At 44.0% G+C, this 16,688-nt stretch overlaps 1 protein-coding gene across 10 annotated transcripts in view; it reads right to left on the minus strand.

Annotated features, from left to right (window-relative positions):
• The window catches only part of ADD1 (adducin 1), a 251,869-nt gene that overhangs the window by 124,847 nt on the left and 110,334 nt on the right, over positions 1-16,688 (minus strand). For 6 of the 10 annotated variants that reach the window (XM_033950494.1, XM_033950502.1, XM_033950528.1 and 3 more), the window contains exon 10: positions 11,936-12,280. In XM_033950494.1, coding sequence (XP_033806385.1) covers positions 11,936-12,280 — 345 coding nt within the window. The remainder of the gene's footprint in view (positions 1-11,935; positions 12,281-16,688) is intronic. The other 4 variants (XM_033950510.1, XM_033950518.1, XM_033950556.1 and 1 more) reach the window with 1 other exon arrangement.

The following is a 16,688-nucleotide window of genomic DNA, read 5'->3' on the forward strand; positions in this document are numbered from 1 at the left end:
TAATGGCTGAGAGATCTTGAAATACTTGGTTTTTAAGATTTTTCCACAGGACGACCCCCATGTCTCTGGCATTCTTCACAAACCAATCTTTATCGGTGAAATTGTGTAAGCACGCAATAATGTCCCTGGGGTAATAATTTCTCTTTGGGCCCAGCATCCTGTGAGCTCTATCCACTTTCAGTGAACAGGAAGGAGCCGGAGAATCCTCAGCAGAGGCAAAAATAAACCGATATATCTTTTGCACCACCTCCATAGCATCAATATACTCCTAGATGTCAGGGACACCTCTAATGCGCACATTATTCCACCGTGACCTATTTTCTACATCTTCCACTCTAGAACAACAGTCCAAAATGTCTTCCTGTGCCTCTCCCATAGTTGTACTTAAATCTTGCACCACTTCCTCCTGCTCCCTTATTCGGCGTTTGGTTTCTTCTACCCACCCCAGAAGATCAGCAAAGTCTTTTCTAATTTCTTTCACCGCTTCCTTGATCTTACCCTTCAACGCCACCACTTCATTTTTAATGTCCAATGGCCATTGCTGTAAGTCTGCTTTCATGACTACAGCCACTATGTCCGTGTGCCTCAGCCTCGGGAACATCCCCCACTCCGATTTGTCCTCAGAAGCACTCTTTCCCGACTCCTGCATGGACACACTGGAGGTCCCGTGCACATGGCGTAGGCCTCCCTTTTCTGCCCCTTTATCTTGCTACTGCTCGCCTTCAAATTTATTTCGGGATGGCATGTTCAGACACTGAACGAGGCTGAGGTACTCTTCCCACTGAGAAACGCACCGGTCAGGTTCTTGCTAGGGGAATGCAGGAGGCAAATTGCAGCCAAGAGTCAGAGCAATTTCTCTAACCTTCCATCTTGGTTGGTGACGTTACTGGAAGACCTTCTGAGAAGTTCTAAGTGAAGTGCACATTTCTCTGGGTAAGTGAAAATTTTGCTCAGTGATTTAAAAATTGAGGATAAAAGAGAAAGTGTAGATTTATTGCTAAAAGACTGTTTGAATTTTTAAAAAAGTAAACTTATTAAATAATTTCCAGTTTGTCCCATAATTTTCAACTTGATATTTCTGTTATATAGAAAGTTAATTGGCTTAACCTACAGCATTAACAGATAGCCTCTAGAAAACACAGAAGAGCCTAGTTTAGTCTTCATTAACTCCCACCCTCTCCATCTCTCACCCATCCCTAGCACAGCTTTTCATTTACAGTCAATTATTCTAATTAGGATAATAAGAGGAGAGCTATTACAGAGTTTTAATTAGATTCATTGCTTATTGAGCAGCAAACACTAAATAAATCAGGTAATATACCATATAATCTTAAGGCTTTGTAGCACTACTACTACTACTACTACAATAACAAGTTTTAATTAAACCTCAGTAATACTAAGATGCAGAAGCAGAGAGGTGCTATCACATGTATGATTATTTCTCACTTGGCAAGGGATCATGTGTGTTATGTTCTCAATGCAAAGAACTCTTAGCTCTCAGAGAACAAGTATGTTCTCTTGAGGTTAGAGTAGCAGACTTAGATTTGCTAAGGGAGACAGATACATACATAGAGGAGACCTACAGTGACTTTGTAGAGAAGTCCCACCACCAGTCTGGCAGGCCTTGTGCTGCTTTGGAGGATGGTCCTTAAAGGAGACCATCACCCTGGTGAAGTAGGAAGTAATTCTGTAGTCAGTACTTGCAATATCCCCTCGAACCAAGGATATATGTCTCTAGGGGCTTCTGCCCAGGAGGGAAGGGTTAGAACAGCTGTTGTAGTTGGTGATTTGATTATTATACATCTAGATAGCTAGGTGGCTGCTGGATGCGAGGATTGCTTGGTTGTTTTCCTGCCTGGTGCAAAGATAGCAGACCTCAACCATCACCTAGAGAGGATTTTAGATAGTGCTGGGGAGAAGTCTACTATCTTGGTACATGTGGATACCAATGACATAGGAAAATATGGAAGGGAGGTTCTGGAAGCTAAATTTAGGCTCTTAGGTAGAAAGCTGAAATCCTCCAGGGTAGCATTTTCAGAAATGCTCCCTGTTCCACACACAGGACACAGGAAAACAGAGCTCCAAAGTCTCAATGCATGGCTGAGACGATGGTGCAAGGATAAGGGATTTAGATTTGTTATAAACTGGGCAACATTCTAGGAAAGGGGGAGCCTATTCCTAAAGGATGGATTATCTTAACTGGGAGATGTAGCAGCTTTTAAACTGAAATATGGGAGGGGGGTTGGAAACAGTTTCTCAGAAGCACATGGTTCGGTGTGCAGTATCCACAAAGGACACTAATGAAACAGGACATAAACGGACTCCGAGTAGAAAGGTTTCAACAATGGAAAAAGGAAGCCAGGAGTGTTTAAGGGAGAACAGAGTGAAGGATGCAAATTATCCCTGTCAACTTCTAAGCAGCCTATAGTTGCAGGAAAAAACACAATTTGAAATGTCTGTATTCAAATGCTAGATGCTTGAAAAATAAGATAGGACAGTTAAAAGAATATAGCACTAAATGAAGACTTAGATATTATAGGCATATCAAGAGACCTGCTGGAAAGAGAACAATTAGTGGAACACTTATCAGGGTACAAATTATAACACATTGATAGAGGAGATCAAATTGGAGAGGAATTGAGTCAGACAGTAGTGTAGAATCCTAATGAATAGAAATTCCTTGTGTGAAGGGATAGAGTATACTAACAGGGCTATATTGTCACGACAGAAAGAACAGATGAAAATGTTTACAGAAATTAGGAAAACTGTTAAACTAATAACAGTATAATGAGTGATTTCAACTATTCCAATATTGACTGGCTAAAAGTTACATTAAGGAATGCTAGGGAGCTAAAATTCCTAGATGCAATAAATGATTGTTTCTTGAAACAACTGATCCAGGAACCAACAAATGGGGGAGCCATTTTAGATCTAGTCCTTAGTGGAATGCAGGGCATAGTATGAGAGGTAACGTGTTGGGTTCATTGAGAGACAGTGATCATAAACAAATCTGATCTAATATCTGAAGTGAAATCACAAAGGAAATTTACCATTCTGCAAGTTTCGACAAGTATTCAATGTAGTTTATAACAAGATTTCTAATCAGCATTAAATTTAAAATAAAGATTAGGTTCTTACCTTGATAACACCTTTTCCAGTAAATAGGGATGGTATGCTGAACCAAGGGTCTTGTTCTCATGAGTCTGTTGCAGGAGATATTGATCACTGTTTTTAGCATCTCCTCCTTCTCCAACTCAGTTAGTTAGTTTCAAAGCTGGCGACAGCCCTACAGGAGAGAACAAAAAGGAGAATGGGGACAAGAAACCCTCCCCAGAAAGCCTTTGATCTGTTCAAATAAGAAACACAGTTCAACATATCATGAAGAGGCAAAGAACTAAAAACAATCTTTATTATCAGTAAGCCACAAACAACCATGGAACCCAGGGGGGAACCCCTAAGGAACTTTATACATTCAATATACAATTATTACAATTTACCACAACTGGCAAAAAGTTTAGAGAAGCAGTTGATGGTCCAGGCAGGCACCTCAATAATGATGGGGGGGGGGAGTCAGCATACCATCCCTATCTACCGGAAAAGATATTATCAAGGTAAGAACCTAATCTTTTTTTCTAGTGCAATAAGGATGATATGCTGAACCAAAGGACGTACATAAGCAGTCCCTGAAACCCAGAGTGGGAGAGAAGCCTGCCTTCAAAACAGAGGCTCCAAAGGATGCATCCTCCTGAGCCACCACGATCACTCTATAAAATTTGTTGAAAGTGTGAAAGGATGACCAAACCGCTGCCCGACAAATCTCATCCAGCGGAATTGTCCTAGCTTCAGCCCAAGAAGAGGCAACTCCTCTTGTCGAATACGCTCAAAGAGCAAATGAAGGCTGCTTTCCACAGATAATGTAGGAGGATAAAATAGATGACCTGATCCATCTTGAAATGGTGGCTTTGGAAGTCAGCCTCCATTTGGCTGGATTCGTCAAAATAAAGAGGTGATCCAAAAGACGAAAATCATTTGCAACCGCCAGGTAATGTAATGTAATCCAGCACCTTTAAGACTTTGTTCTTCTTAAAACCGGAAGGCTGAAAAGTCAGAAGTCAAACTTCTTGATTATTGTGGAATGCCAAAACCACCTTTAGCAAGAAACAAAGGATGGTCTGTGAGGAAAAGCCTGTCTCTGTGATACGCAAGGTAAGGTTCCCTACAAGACAAAGCCTGTAGTTTGGAGACATGCTGTACAGAAGTAATGGCAACCAAAGAGACTGTCATGATAGTCAGGTCCATGAGCATGGCATTTTGCAAGGGCTTAAATGGAGGTTATGAGAGCCCCTCCAACACAATGTTCAAATTGCAGAAAGGACAGGGCTGGTGAACTGGAGACCTTAACCTCACAGCACCCTTGAAGAATCCGACATCTAGGTGCGAGGGAAAGTCTAGCACCTTGTGAGCTGAAACAGGAAACCCCAGCCACTTGCATCTTCAGAGAAAAAACTGCCAGTCCCATATCTAGCCCTTCCAGCAGGAAGGACAGTACAGCCGATGCAGAAGCCGTGTCCAGATCCAGCTGTTTCTTGTGGCACCACCATTGGAAGGCATCCCAGGCCTTAGCATACACTGCAAATGTAGTATGCGTCTTGGGTTTCAGACATATACACACCACCAGATCCAAGTAGTCTTTCTGGCTTAAAGCCAAGTGCTCTTGATTCTGGTATAATGATCAGATCTTGAGACAGGAGTCCCTGAAGCAGCTGCAGCCTCAGAGATGAATCAATCTGAAGACACACCATATCCACTTACCAGAGGCATCGTGGCCAGTCCAGAGCCACCAGGATGACACATCCCTGATCCCTGGCAATTAATCTCAGGACTCTTCCCACCATGGGCTAGAAAGGAAACATGTACAGGAGTTCATTCACTGGCCAAGGCTGAACCAGTGCATCGATCCCGGAGCGTCCTCTTCAATATCTGTGGGCTGAATATCGAAATGCTTTCTTGTTCCTCGCTGTTGCCATGGAGGTTGAACGTAGTGCTGCCCCCAAGGATCTGAAATGCCTGATGTGAGAGAGACCACTCTCCTGGGTCCAAAATATGTCTGCTGAGAAAGTCTGCTTATATATTTTGCATGCTGGCCACATGGGCTGCAGACATGGCCAGAAGATGAGCCTCCGTCCACCAGAAGAGGGCCCGTGCTTCCTTCTGGAGCCTGGCACGCCTCGTGTCTCCTTTCTTGTTGATGTACAATACTGCTGTCGTATTGTCTTAAATCACACTGACCATCTTGTTTGACAACCAGGGCTGAAATCATTCCAGCACTAAACAGATGGCTCAGAGGTCCAGCCTGTTGATGGATCAATGGTGTTGCAATGGAGACCACCACCCCTGAACTGGACATTTTTTGCAGTGCGCCCCAGGACAGAAGGCTGGCATGCGTTGTCACCTTGGTCCAAGAGTCCATAGGAAGGGGCATCCCCAAGGTCAATGACTGAGCATACAGCCACTAGGCCATGCTGCAATGTGCCACTGTTGTCCAGGGCAACCGAACTTGCAGCAGTTCCCTCTGCAAAGACCAGCAAGAGAAGGGAATGCTGCAGGGGAGGAGCATATGCGATCCTACTGAAGGAACCATTTCTATCATGGCCACCATCAAGACCAGGACCTAACGATAATACCAGGTTGACAGACTGCTGTGACAGGAGAGCTGAAATTTGGTTTCCCAGTTTCAGTCTGCTTGCCCCTGGAAAAAACACCCGACCTTTCTCCATGTCAAATTAGACACCCAGATACTCCAGGGACTGAACAAGCTGCAGCTGGCTTTTCTTCAGGTTGACAATCCATCCCAAACTTTGAAGGGTCATCAGAACGGTCTGAACCTACTCCTACTGGAGCGCAGGTCTAGGTCCTGGCAACTCAGCTTCAATGCCAAAAAATGCAAAGTCATGCACCTGGGCAGCCAAAATCCATGCAAGACTTACACCCTTAATGGCGAGATCCTAACAAGAACTGAAGCAGAACAAGACTTAGGGGTGATCGTCAGTGAGAACATGAAGACTGCCAATCAAGTGGAGCAAGCTTCATCCAAGGCAAGGCAAATCATAGGTTGCATACGCAGGAGTTTCGTCAGCCGTAAGCCTGAAGTCATTATTGTCAGCCTAGAGGCTTATGGGAGATTATATCAATCTGGCTCTGGCATGGGAAGGCAGATAGACCCTTAGTGCAGGGAGACTGTGTTAAGTTTCCCTGATTGAATCATGACTAGCTAAAAGGTGTTAATGTCTGATTAAGAGGGTGCTTAGGTCCAAGTGCACAGATCAAGAAACAAAGAAGCCAGAGACCTAATCCCATCACCATGCTTGCAGGTATTACACCCTCCTTTGTCAATTAAATTAACCATTGTCTCAAACAGTTTGCAAGTTCTAAACAGAAAGATACTGGGAGATACAATATTTTCTCTATTCAGAATAAGATTCCAAGGTATAAAAGCCTGCTCTCTTTTTCTATGGAGCTATCAATGGGTGTCTTTTTTCCTATCAAGCTATCAGGAGAGGGGTCTTGGCCCTCTCTCTCTCTCTTTCTATCTAGCTATCTCTTGGCTCTTGGCTTGGCACTCTGGTTCTCTCTTGAGCTCTCTCTATCTCTCTGTCTATCCTTCTCTTTATCTATGGAACACGAAATATCACCCCATCCCCCCCTCTCTCTCTCTCTCTGCCTTTCCCTGAAACTTCACACTCAATTCCTTCTGGACTCTGTAAGGCAGGGGAACTGCTGGGCTCTCTATTTAAGTGTAATACTCTCTACTTAATTGTAATGATTATAAATATTGCTTTTCTTTAAGACTATTTCTATAATATATTCTTTATGCAAAAACCTCTGGCTGTGCCTGATTCTACTTCCTGGTGAGTCATCGGTGAGGGAACTGAACCTGGAACCTGGCGTTGGTCAGTGCGCATTTCACTTAACCCCTACCACCTAACATTGTGGGTGGTAGGGGTTAAGGACCATCCTTACTTTTTATTAAACTGACATTTATGTCATTGTATAGATCCATGGTGAGGCCCCACCTGGAATACTGTGTGCAATTCTGGAGGCCGCATTACCGTAAGGATGTGCTGAGACTGGAGTCGGTCCAGAGAATGGACACCCGGATGGTCTCGGGACTCAAGGATCTCCCGTATGAGGAACGGCTGGATAAGTTGCAGCTGTACTCACTCGAGGAACGCAGAGAGAGGGGTGACATGATTGAGACATTCAAGTATCTCACGGGCCGCATCGAGGTGAAAGAAGATATCTTCTTTTTCAAGGGTCCCGCGGCAACAAGGGGGCATCCGTGGAAAATCAGGGGCGGGAAACTGCATGGGGACACCAGGAAATTCTTTTTCACTGAAAGGGTGGTTGATCGCTGGAATAGTCTTCCACTTCAGGTTATTGAGGCCAGCAGCGTGCCTGATTTTAAGGTCAAATGGGATAGACACGTGGGATCTATTCACAGAGAAAGGTAGGGGAGGGTCATTGGGGTAGGCAGACTAGATGGGCCGTGTCCCTTATCTGCCATCTATTTCTATGTTTTTATGTTTCTATGAACCGCTTGCTCTGCTTTCTCTCGGGGGTCTGATGAGCCATTCGTCCAAGTAAGGGTAGACAAACTAACCCAGTTTGTGGAGATGGGCTGCTGCCACAACCATCATCTTGGTGAAGGTTTTTTTTAGGGGGGCTGTAGCTAGCTCATAAGAGAAACCAAAACGTAACCTCATCCCCTCCCTAGTATTATCACACCTAACCTCTCTTCTTACCTACTTCTATAAATCTACTGGAGTTCCGTTCCTTCACTAACCATGTAAACCGTGTCGAGCTCCACCTGTGGAGATGTTGCGGTATATAAACCCAAGATTTAGTTTAGTTAGTTTAGTTTAGAAAGCCTTGAACTGAAAATGCTGTTCCAGGCCATGAAAACATAGGAAGCCCCTGTGATCCAGAAATATTGGAATGTGGAGGTATGCCTCTGTCAAGTCGAGAGCTGCCAGGAACTCCCCTGGATGCACTGAGGCAATGATCAACCAAAGGGTCTTCATACGAAAATGAGGCACTTTGAGAGCAACATTGACGTACTTGAGATCCAGGATTGGGTTCCAATTTTCTGAGCCTTTCTTGGGCATGACAAAGTATATGAGTACCTGCCGGAACCTGAGCCTCCGTTACCCGTTCAATCGCCTGAATGTCTAGCAACCTCTGTAGGGTCTCCTGGACCTGGGTGGACCTCTCTTGCTGGCCTGTTGGGAAGTCCACAAACCAGGCAGAAAAAGGACGGGTGAATTCCAGCTTATAGCCATCCCTGATAACTTCCAGAAACCATTTGCCTGTCGCGATAGATTCCCATGCTTCCAGGAAGTCCTAAAGCCTGCCTCTGATTTTACATGGAGAGGCTGGAGACCTGGCATTGCGACTGGTAGGGGGGGGGCAGAGCCCTGAGACTTTCTATTACCAGAGAATCTCTGCCATGGACTCTGAAAGGATCTCTGGGAACAGGATCCATAGAAGAAAAGGTGCGAGCCTCGAAAAGGACCCATGGCCTATCTTTTATATAAGTCCTGGACCTGCTGTCTGGGAGCGACTTCGGATGGCAGTCCTGGACACTAACCATGAGGTCATCCAAACCCTGCCAAACAACATATTGACCCTTAAAGGAAGCCTGCTCAAAGTATCTTAGGACATGGAATTCCCAGTCCAATGTCTAATCCACAAAATTCTGCGTGCAGACCCAGAATAAGCCAAGACCTTGGCCCACTAGTCCACATAGTCCACTCACACCAACAACAGCTGGAAAGGAGGTTCTGAAGGTGCTCCTCCTGAGCTATGTAATTTACAAAAGAAGGCTGCTGCAGAAGCCTTCACTGCCAGAGTCAACGCCTCAAACTGCCTTTTCAGCAGGGAGCACCATGCCTCCCTTGCTAGTGAGGGATGTGCGCTTGGTTACCTGAGCCACCAGAGAGTCTACTTCAGGCATAGCAAACAACTGCTGGAACTTCTAATCCATAGGGTATAATTTGGAGATGGCCTTAGCCACCTTCAGGGACCTCTTGGGGTTCTCACAGTGCTCAGAAATAAGGTCAGGATGCCCCAGGAAGGTGGCAGGCTGAGAGTGGACCCAGCTGAGTAGAGAATATTAGGTAGTAGGCTGAGAAAGATCAATTATGAGCTCCTTCAGAGACTCCATGAGAAGTTCTGTCAGAACAGCAGATTTCAACAGTCTGCAAACTGAGGGGTCCTCAACCTGGTCCGCAGCAGGATTCAGACTCCGATTCACTTGACCCAGTGTTACATTGTCTCCAAATGAAGCTTCACTCTCCTAAAGATCTTGCCATATATATTCTAGCTAGGGCAAGGGTGCGAGAGGTATGATGAAATTCCTGTAAATGTTATAGAAGAATGTATCTCTCAAAAGGCAGCAATTTCTTAACAAGGTGCTTTATATGGCAGGAAATATAGAAATTATAATTTAGAACTCTATTCGCTAGCATGGAATTTTGGTACAGGCAACGCCCAAATTTGTCTATAGTGTGTCCTTCAAGCCCTGGTGGCACTGAGGCATAGACTTTTGATGGAGTATATTTTTTCAAAGTCAACTCTACCACTAGGGACTCGTGCCGAAGCTGTGGTTTGTCAAAACCCAGAGAAGAAATTATTTTATATAGAGAGTCCAATTTTCCGGGAGCCACTGTAATGGTTAGGGTGTTTCAAGTATTCAGCACTGTAGGCAGAATCAGCTTCTAGCTTGACTGGTAGCCCTTTGTCCAACTGGCAAATAAATTTGGTAAAAGAAAGTCTCTCAGTAGGAGATTTAGCCTTTGGTGGAGACTTTTGTGGAGACTTCTCTGAGGTAGTATCATAAGCCTATGTTGTAGACTCAGGTAAGTCTTCAGCTGAATCAGACTAAGTCAGAATTATAAAATGGAGGAGTGCATTGAGAAGATTGATGGTGCCAAACCCAGTTTCAATCCAATGACGAGGATGATGCATGAGGTGGCACACTTTTACACTTCGAAGAATGTGAGGGAGGACGATGCTTTCTTTTCAAAGAGGAACGATGCTTACTGGACTTGGAGTGTCGAGATGAGGAGGAAGAGTGACGATGCCTCGATGAACTGAAGCAGGGCCTTGATGGAGAGCTGGACCTGTGATGAGATGGCCTACGCTTGGGAACTGAACATCGATGCCGCTCTGGAGAGCCAGTGTCAGTACCACAGGACTTGGTGGCCTTATGCTCAGGCTCGGTCAGTACCAAAGTGAATGTCGGGATAAGGAATTTAAACATATCACTCACTTGGAAAAGCGAATTGAACTTTTCATGGAATGAAAGCATCGGTACCTTTGGCTTTTCTGCTGGTACCATCGGTGCCACATCTTGCCTCGGAGAAGGTGACCTCGAGGAGGATGTACATTTTGATGTAGGAGAGGTAAGGTACAAGAGAGGTCGTCGCTTGGTCGGCATCAAGGGACTCGATGCAAGAGTGACCTGAGACATCTATTGGGAAGCTGATGGCTTCTTAACTGGCTTACCAGATAGAGCGATGTCTTCCGACGCCAATGTCGATGCCTTAAATGTCGAAGGTTGTGACGTCTTCTCTGTGTCCATGCTGGTACCAAACAATTTTTCTTGAAGTTTCCGGCTCTTGATGGAACGTTTCTGTAGGGTAGAACACCAAGCACAAGATTCTATATGGTGCTCTGGACCAAGGAGCTACAAGAACCCACTGTGGGGGTCAGTGATGGAAATTTGTCTTTGGCACCTGCAGCACTTTTTAAAACCCATTAATGGCCTGGACATCGACTGAAAGAGCGCCTCAGCCAAATCGAACTCAATGACTAAGGAAAAGAAAAGGCCTTGTCGGGCAAAGCCTGTGAGGCAAAAAGAGGAAAAAAATCCCCCTTCCCCTTTTTTTTATTTTAAGTTAACTTGAAAATTGAAGGAAAAGAAAAGAATAATGCGTGAGTGGGAAGGCAAAATATACAATTTGAACAGCGTTCAAAAACACGACTTCTTAGCTCCGCGGAAAACTAAGTATGAGGTACCATGAGCCTGCGTCGGGTGGGAAGGCACTCATGTATACGCGAAATGAGCAGTTTGCAAATTTTCTTAAGTTCTTAAAGTGGCAATGAACTTTTAAAGCTGTCCCATACTGGGGCTCTGTGGATGATGTCACCCACATGTGAGAATATGCTGCCTGTTTGTCCTGGGATAACTAAGAATTACATCCTACCTATCAAATTTTTCAAGCCACATGTATAATAAAACAAATAAAATAAAGTACCAGTTGCAGTATCTATCGCTTAGTGCCTGCTGATGGCCTGCGTTGCACTTTAGTCATGCCACACTCATCTGGTACTGGAGGAAAGACTTTTCACTTATGGCCATCTACTGGCATGCAACAGTTCATGCAAAAGGCAGCTGGTTCTTAACACTTGGAAGCTTTGGGATATATACAGAACATCAGCAAAACACAAAGGAAGGAAGGAAAAGCAGATGTTAATATGTTATAACTACATTAAAAAAACTGCTTAAGGGTAACACTACTTTTTGTAAGCACAAGGACAACAGGGTCATGTGTATTTTTAATAGGCCAAACAAGTCACACTATGCAATATAAAATAATTAAGTCTGCAGAACTGATGTTTTAGTCAGATTAAAGAGTACAGTCTTAAGCAGTTTCAAGAAGGAAGTTTAAGATATTAATTACTACAGTTTTACTAATGCATGACCACCACCCTAAGTCAGATTCAAAGAAGCATTAGTAAGATTTAGTTTTCTGTGAGTTAAAGGGAAGGAATCTAAAAAAAAGGAAAATATTATATTTATTCCCAAAGCCTCCAAAAGTGCCAGCTGCCCAGTTGCTCTATATCAACTATGAACAGTAAGGAAGGCACAGACCAAGCAGTTGGTAATACAGCTTGGCACGCAGACACCGGACGAGAGAGACTGCAGCAAGGGTTTCACGTGATCGTGTGTAATGTTCGTCCACACCTTAGTCTTCAACTTGGGACTGCTACCATTCTGCCCTTCTTCAGAAGCATCATCCACCCTGCCCGAGTTCAGCCATCTTGTCTTCTCCCGCTGCTGTTTTTGAAAACTGTGTCTGAGAGGGGAGCAAGTTCCTGAATCACCATCACTGCCAAAGGAGTATCCTGTGATACTAGCAGGAATCTCCACATCACTAAACTTTTTGGCTTTCTCTCTCAGAGCAGGGCATCTATAGGGATAACCAGTTCTGTAGCCCTGAAAAAAACAGCAAAGAAAATAAAAAAGATCAGTTTTCCATCTCAAATGTTAAATCAGCATTATCTTACCACTATTACATTATGAAAAAAGATTGGAAGGCACCATAATAGTTCATCAAAAACAGTTAAAAGGATAGACAAATGATACTTTAACAATTTTCAGAACACAGGCTTTTGAGACTGTTAAGATATTTTCTTCAGCAATACAGAATCTCAGGAGACCTGATAACTTTATAAAGCCAAGACGTTCTAGAGATGCAAGTTATCTTCTCTACCAAACTTATTTATGCTAGATTTCATTTAATATTTCAGTGTGAAAACAAACACTTCAGAAAAGTCAATTACAAACATACTGACATTGTCAGAATGCTGAAATGTTAAAGCATTCTAAATGAAAGTATTGTAGTAAAAACAGAACTGATTAGAGATTTCTTTATCCTAAACCTGTGCTTCAGGTAAGTTAGAATTTTTTATTTTCTGGGGTAGAGAAATATGTACTGCACCTGAATGTCTGTACTTAAAGCACTGTAACTAAGGCAAATTATAACCTGTAAACTGTATACTATGTACAGTGAAATCTCAGTTATCTGGCACCAGTGCTGTAGCAAGGGTGAGAGGCACCCAGAGGCAGTGGCACCCCTCCCCCCTGCTTGCTGAGCACATGCCCCTTCCCTTCTACCTCTTTAATGTTCCCGGTACGAACAGCAACCCCAACCTGCTGCTTGTGTCAGAGTTGGCTCTTCCTCTGACGTCACTTCCTAGGTGTGGGTCCAGGAAGCAATAGAGGAAGAGCCGACGCTGGCTGCTCGCGCCTGGAATGTTAAAGAGGTACAGAGGAAGGGAAGGAGAGGAGGATGGGTACCATGCCCCCAAGATGGCGCAGACTCCACCCCCCCTTATTATGCCACTATCTGGCACCCACGGGGATTGGTGGATACTGGATAAGTGTTTTTCTGGTTAATTGAGAGTGTGTTAGAAACCTTGTCTAACACACTCAATTCCACCCCCCACCCCTACCCCCGAAGCATCAGCAAGGCAGTGGTCCTGAGCTGCAAAGCCCTCCTCCCTCCTTCAAGCCCCAAAGTGGCGGAAGTAGGTGGTGGTCCTGAGCCACAAACCCCCCTCAATCCCTCTTCTTCCTTACCCGGCAGCACTCTGGGCCACAAATCCTCCATCCCTCAAGCCCCCAAAACCTGAAGCACTACGAAGTTTGCGGCTCATGATCGCTGCCTTCTTCTGGGCTTAGAGGCTTGAGGGAGGGAGGATTTGCGGCTCAGGACGCTGCTACTGGTGCTTCAGGAGACTTTTTTTTTTTACACTAGCGAGTTTTTTGCTAGTTGTGTGAGAGTCCCAGTTAACCAAGACTCTACTGTATATTGGTATTAGGATAAAAACTTGTATTACCAAAATATTTGTACTGTAACTATGGCAAATTGTAATTGTATATTATGTATGTTAACTAGATAATGACATGGGGACAAGTTTGTCTGCGTCCCAGCAGGAACTCAATTTCCCCTTCTCATCCCTGTGAGTTTTGTTGCTGTTCCTGTCCCATTCCTGTAAGCTCTGCCTTAACAGTACAAGCCTCGAACACTTAGGATTTTAAAGTCTTGTGCTGATGAGGACAGAGCTTGCAGGATTGGGGCAAGGACAGGAAAAGAACTCATAAGAATGGAACGGGAAAGTGAGCTTCCTCGAGGATGGGGGAAAATCTGTCCCCATGTCATTCTCTAATGTTAACCTTAACCCGTTCTGAGCTCTTTGGGGACAATGGAATAGAAAACAAATTAAATAAATAAAATGAATTGACTTGCCCAAGCTCACAAGTAGTGAAGCAGAATTTGAATTCTGGCTCCCTTAATCCTCAGTCTGCTGATCTAACCACTAGGCCAGTGCTTCTCAATTTTTTTTTTATTATGGGGTACACTTTCAAGCTCATCTGATCCTCGTGGCAAATCAAACAAAATTTCACAACAAAGTTGTATTTACTAACCACTGGCCACATGACTCCGAAATGCCAGCAAAAGTAAAACTCACCCACCTATAGTAGGTGTTCTCTGAGGATAGCAGGCATAAATACATACACACATTTTTTGTTAATTTGAAATTCTTTATTAATAATTCAGCTAGCCAGAGAGTAATGATTACAACTTCTCAGCTTACAAGAACAAGCCATACAGAAATATAGCTCTCAACCAAAGATATATTACAGCAAAATTTTCTTTGTTCCCCCCCCCATTTTATAAAAGTTTTAGCATAACTCCTTTCATACTGCACCCTTTTGGGTCCTGCTCCATTGTTTCTTCAAAGCTGGGTTGTGAACGCCTGCCCTCTCCTCCCTCCAGCATTTACATCCATCAAAACGACAACTGGACAATAACTAATTGAGCCAGCGAAGAATTCTATCCCATGCTTCATACAAAGGGAGTGAGTTTTGATGCTGTAAAGATGTCAGTCTTTCCACATTCACCGAGAGTTTTAAACTATAGAATAACACAGGGACAAATTTTCCCCTGTTTCCGCAGGAACTCATTTTCCCCTGTTTCCGCAGGAACTCATTTTCCCCATCCTGTCCCATTCCTGTAAGCTCAGCCTTACTGCACAAACCGTGAACACTTATGATTTTAAAAGTATTTGAGGTTTGTGCAGATGAGGACAGAACTTGCAGGGACAGGAAAAGAACTCACCAGGAAGGGAAAATGAGCTCACGCCGAGACGGGGAAAAATTTGTCCCATTTCATTCTATATTTTAAGCGATGTGACCAGGAACATAGTGGTAGAGAGATAGGTTGTTTCCAAAACATGGCAATGACACATTTGGCTGCTGCTAGTCCCAATCGCTTTACTGTTGCCACTTCGGATAGCAGGCATATATTCTCACATCTGGGTGACGTCACCCTCGGAAACTGGCACAGCCAAAAACTGTACTGTCACTTTAAATCCTTTAGGACCGCCCATACCGCACACTTTTGGTGTCTTCCTGCCTGATGTTGACTTGCGGGATCTGTTCAGTAAGATAGCTAAAAAGCCAGCTAAGGGAAATGGATAGGGTTGTGAGAATATATGCCTGCTATCTTCAGAGAGCATCTGCTACAGGTGAATAACTTTGCTTTCTCTGAGGACAAACAGGCATCATATTCTCACAGCTGGGACTCCCAAGCTACCAGGGTCATGCCTCTAGGAAGAGGGTTTATGGTATCGACCATGAACCTGGCAAAACTAAAATGGTTGGAGATAAGTTGGCATTTAGGCACAGAATAAATTTTGCAGAACTCTTTAGCAAACCAATAATTCTGTCTGGAATGATTCTCCAAACAATAATGGGAAATGAAAGTATGAATTGAGGACCACAGCTCTCATGTCCAGAAGCTATCTGGATGAGCTCCCCATGCAAACATGGAGGCATGTGAAATAGCAAACCTCTGGAGAGATTTGATGGATTAAACCACCACTGGAGAGATTGACGAACAGGCGAGGTGACTGATCTGTTAGGAAAAGGAATCCGTGCCCTGAGAACACTGACATGCCAGACTCCACTACACTGATCTGATATGAAGTCGAGCGAAGGGAGTTACATGAACTGTGGATGCCGTGTGACCCACAAGATGCTTCATTTGTTTTGCTGAGATGTTTTGTAGAGAGGACACATAAGTGCAAAGCTGAAGCAAGGTGTCTTGTCTTTGATGGGGTAGAAGAATCATGTTGAGTACGACTCTTATGAACTCCAACACTTGAGAGGGTTGAAGATGAAACATAGAAACATGATGGCAGATAAAGGCCAAATGGTCCATCTAGTCTGCCCATCTGCAGTAACCATTATCTCTTTCTCTCTCCGAGAGATCCCACATGCCTATCCCAGGCCCTTTTGAATTCAGACACAGTTTCTGTCTCCACCACCTCTCCTGGGAAACTGTTCCATGCATCTACCACCCTTTCTGTCAAAAAGTATTTCCTGGAGCCTATCACCTCTTAACTTCATCCTATGCCCTCTCATTGCAGAGTTTCCTTTCAAATCAAAAAGACTCGAATCATGCACATTTACATTACGTAGCTATTTAAATGTCTCTATCATATCTCCCCTCTCCTGCCTTTCCTCCAAAGTATACAGATTGAGATCTTTAAGTCTGCCCCCATACGCCTTATGATGAAGACCACATACCATTTTAGTATCCTTCCTCTGGGCCGACTCCATCCTTTTCATATCTTTTTGAAGGTGCAGCCTCCAGAATTGTACACAATATTCTAAATGAGGTCTCACCAAAGTCTTATACAGGGGCATAAATACCTCCTTTTAGGAAAAAGGAGGTATTGATGCCCCTGTATAAGACTAGCCATACCTTTCCCTATGCAACCTAGCAACCAAAGCTTGCGCGCTCAAGCCTCTGATGTAATCAGCAGACGAGCCA

The sequence above is a fragment of the Geotrypetes seraphini genome, chromosome 1 (assembly GCF_902459505.1).
Source record: "Geotrypetes seraphini chromosome 1, aGeoSer1.1, whole genome shotgun sequence".
NCBI classification, from domain to species: Eukaryota; Metazoa; Chordata; class Amphibia; order Gymnophiona; family Dermophiidae; genus Geotrypetes; species Geotrypetes seraphini.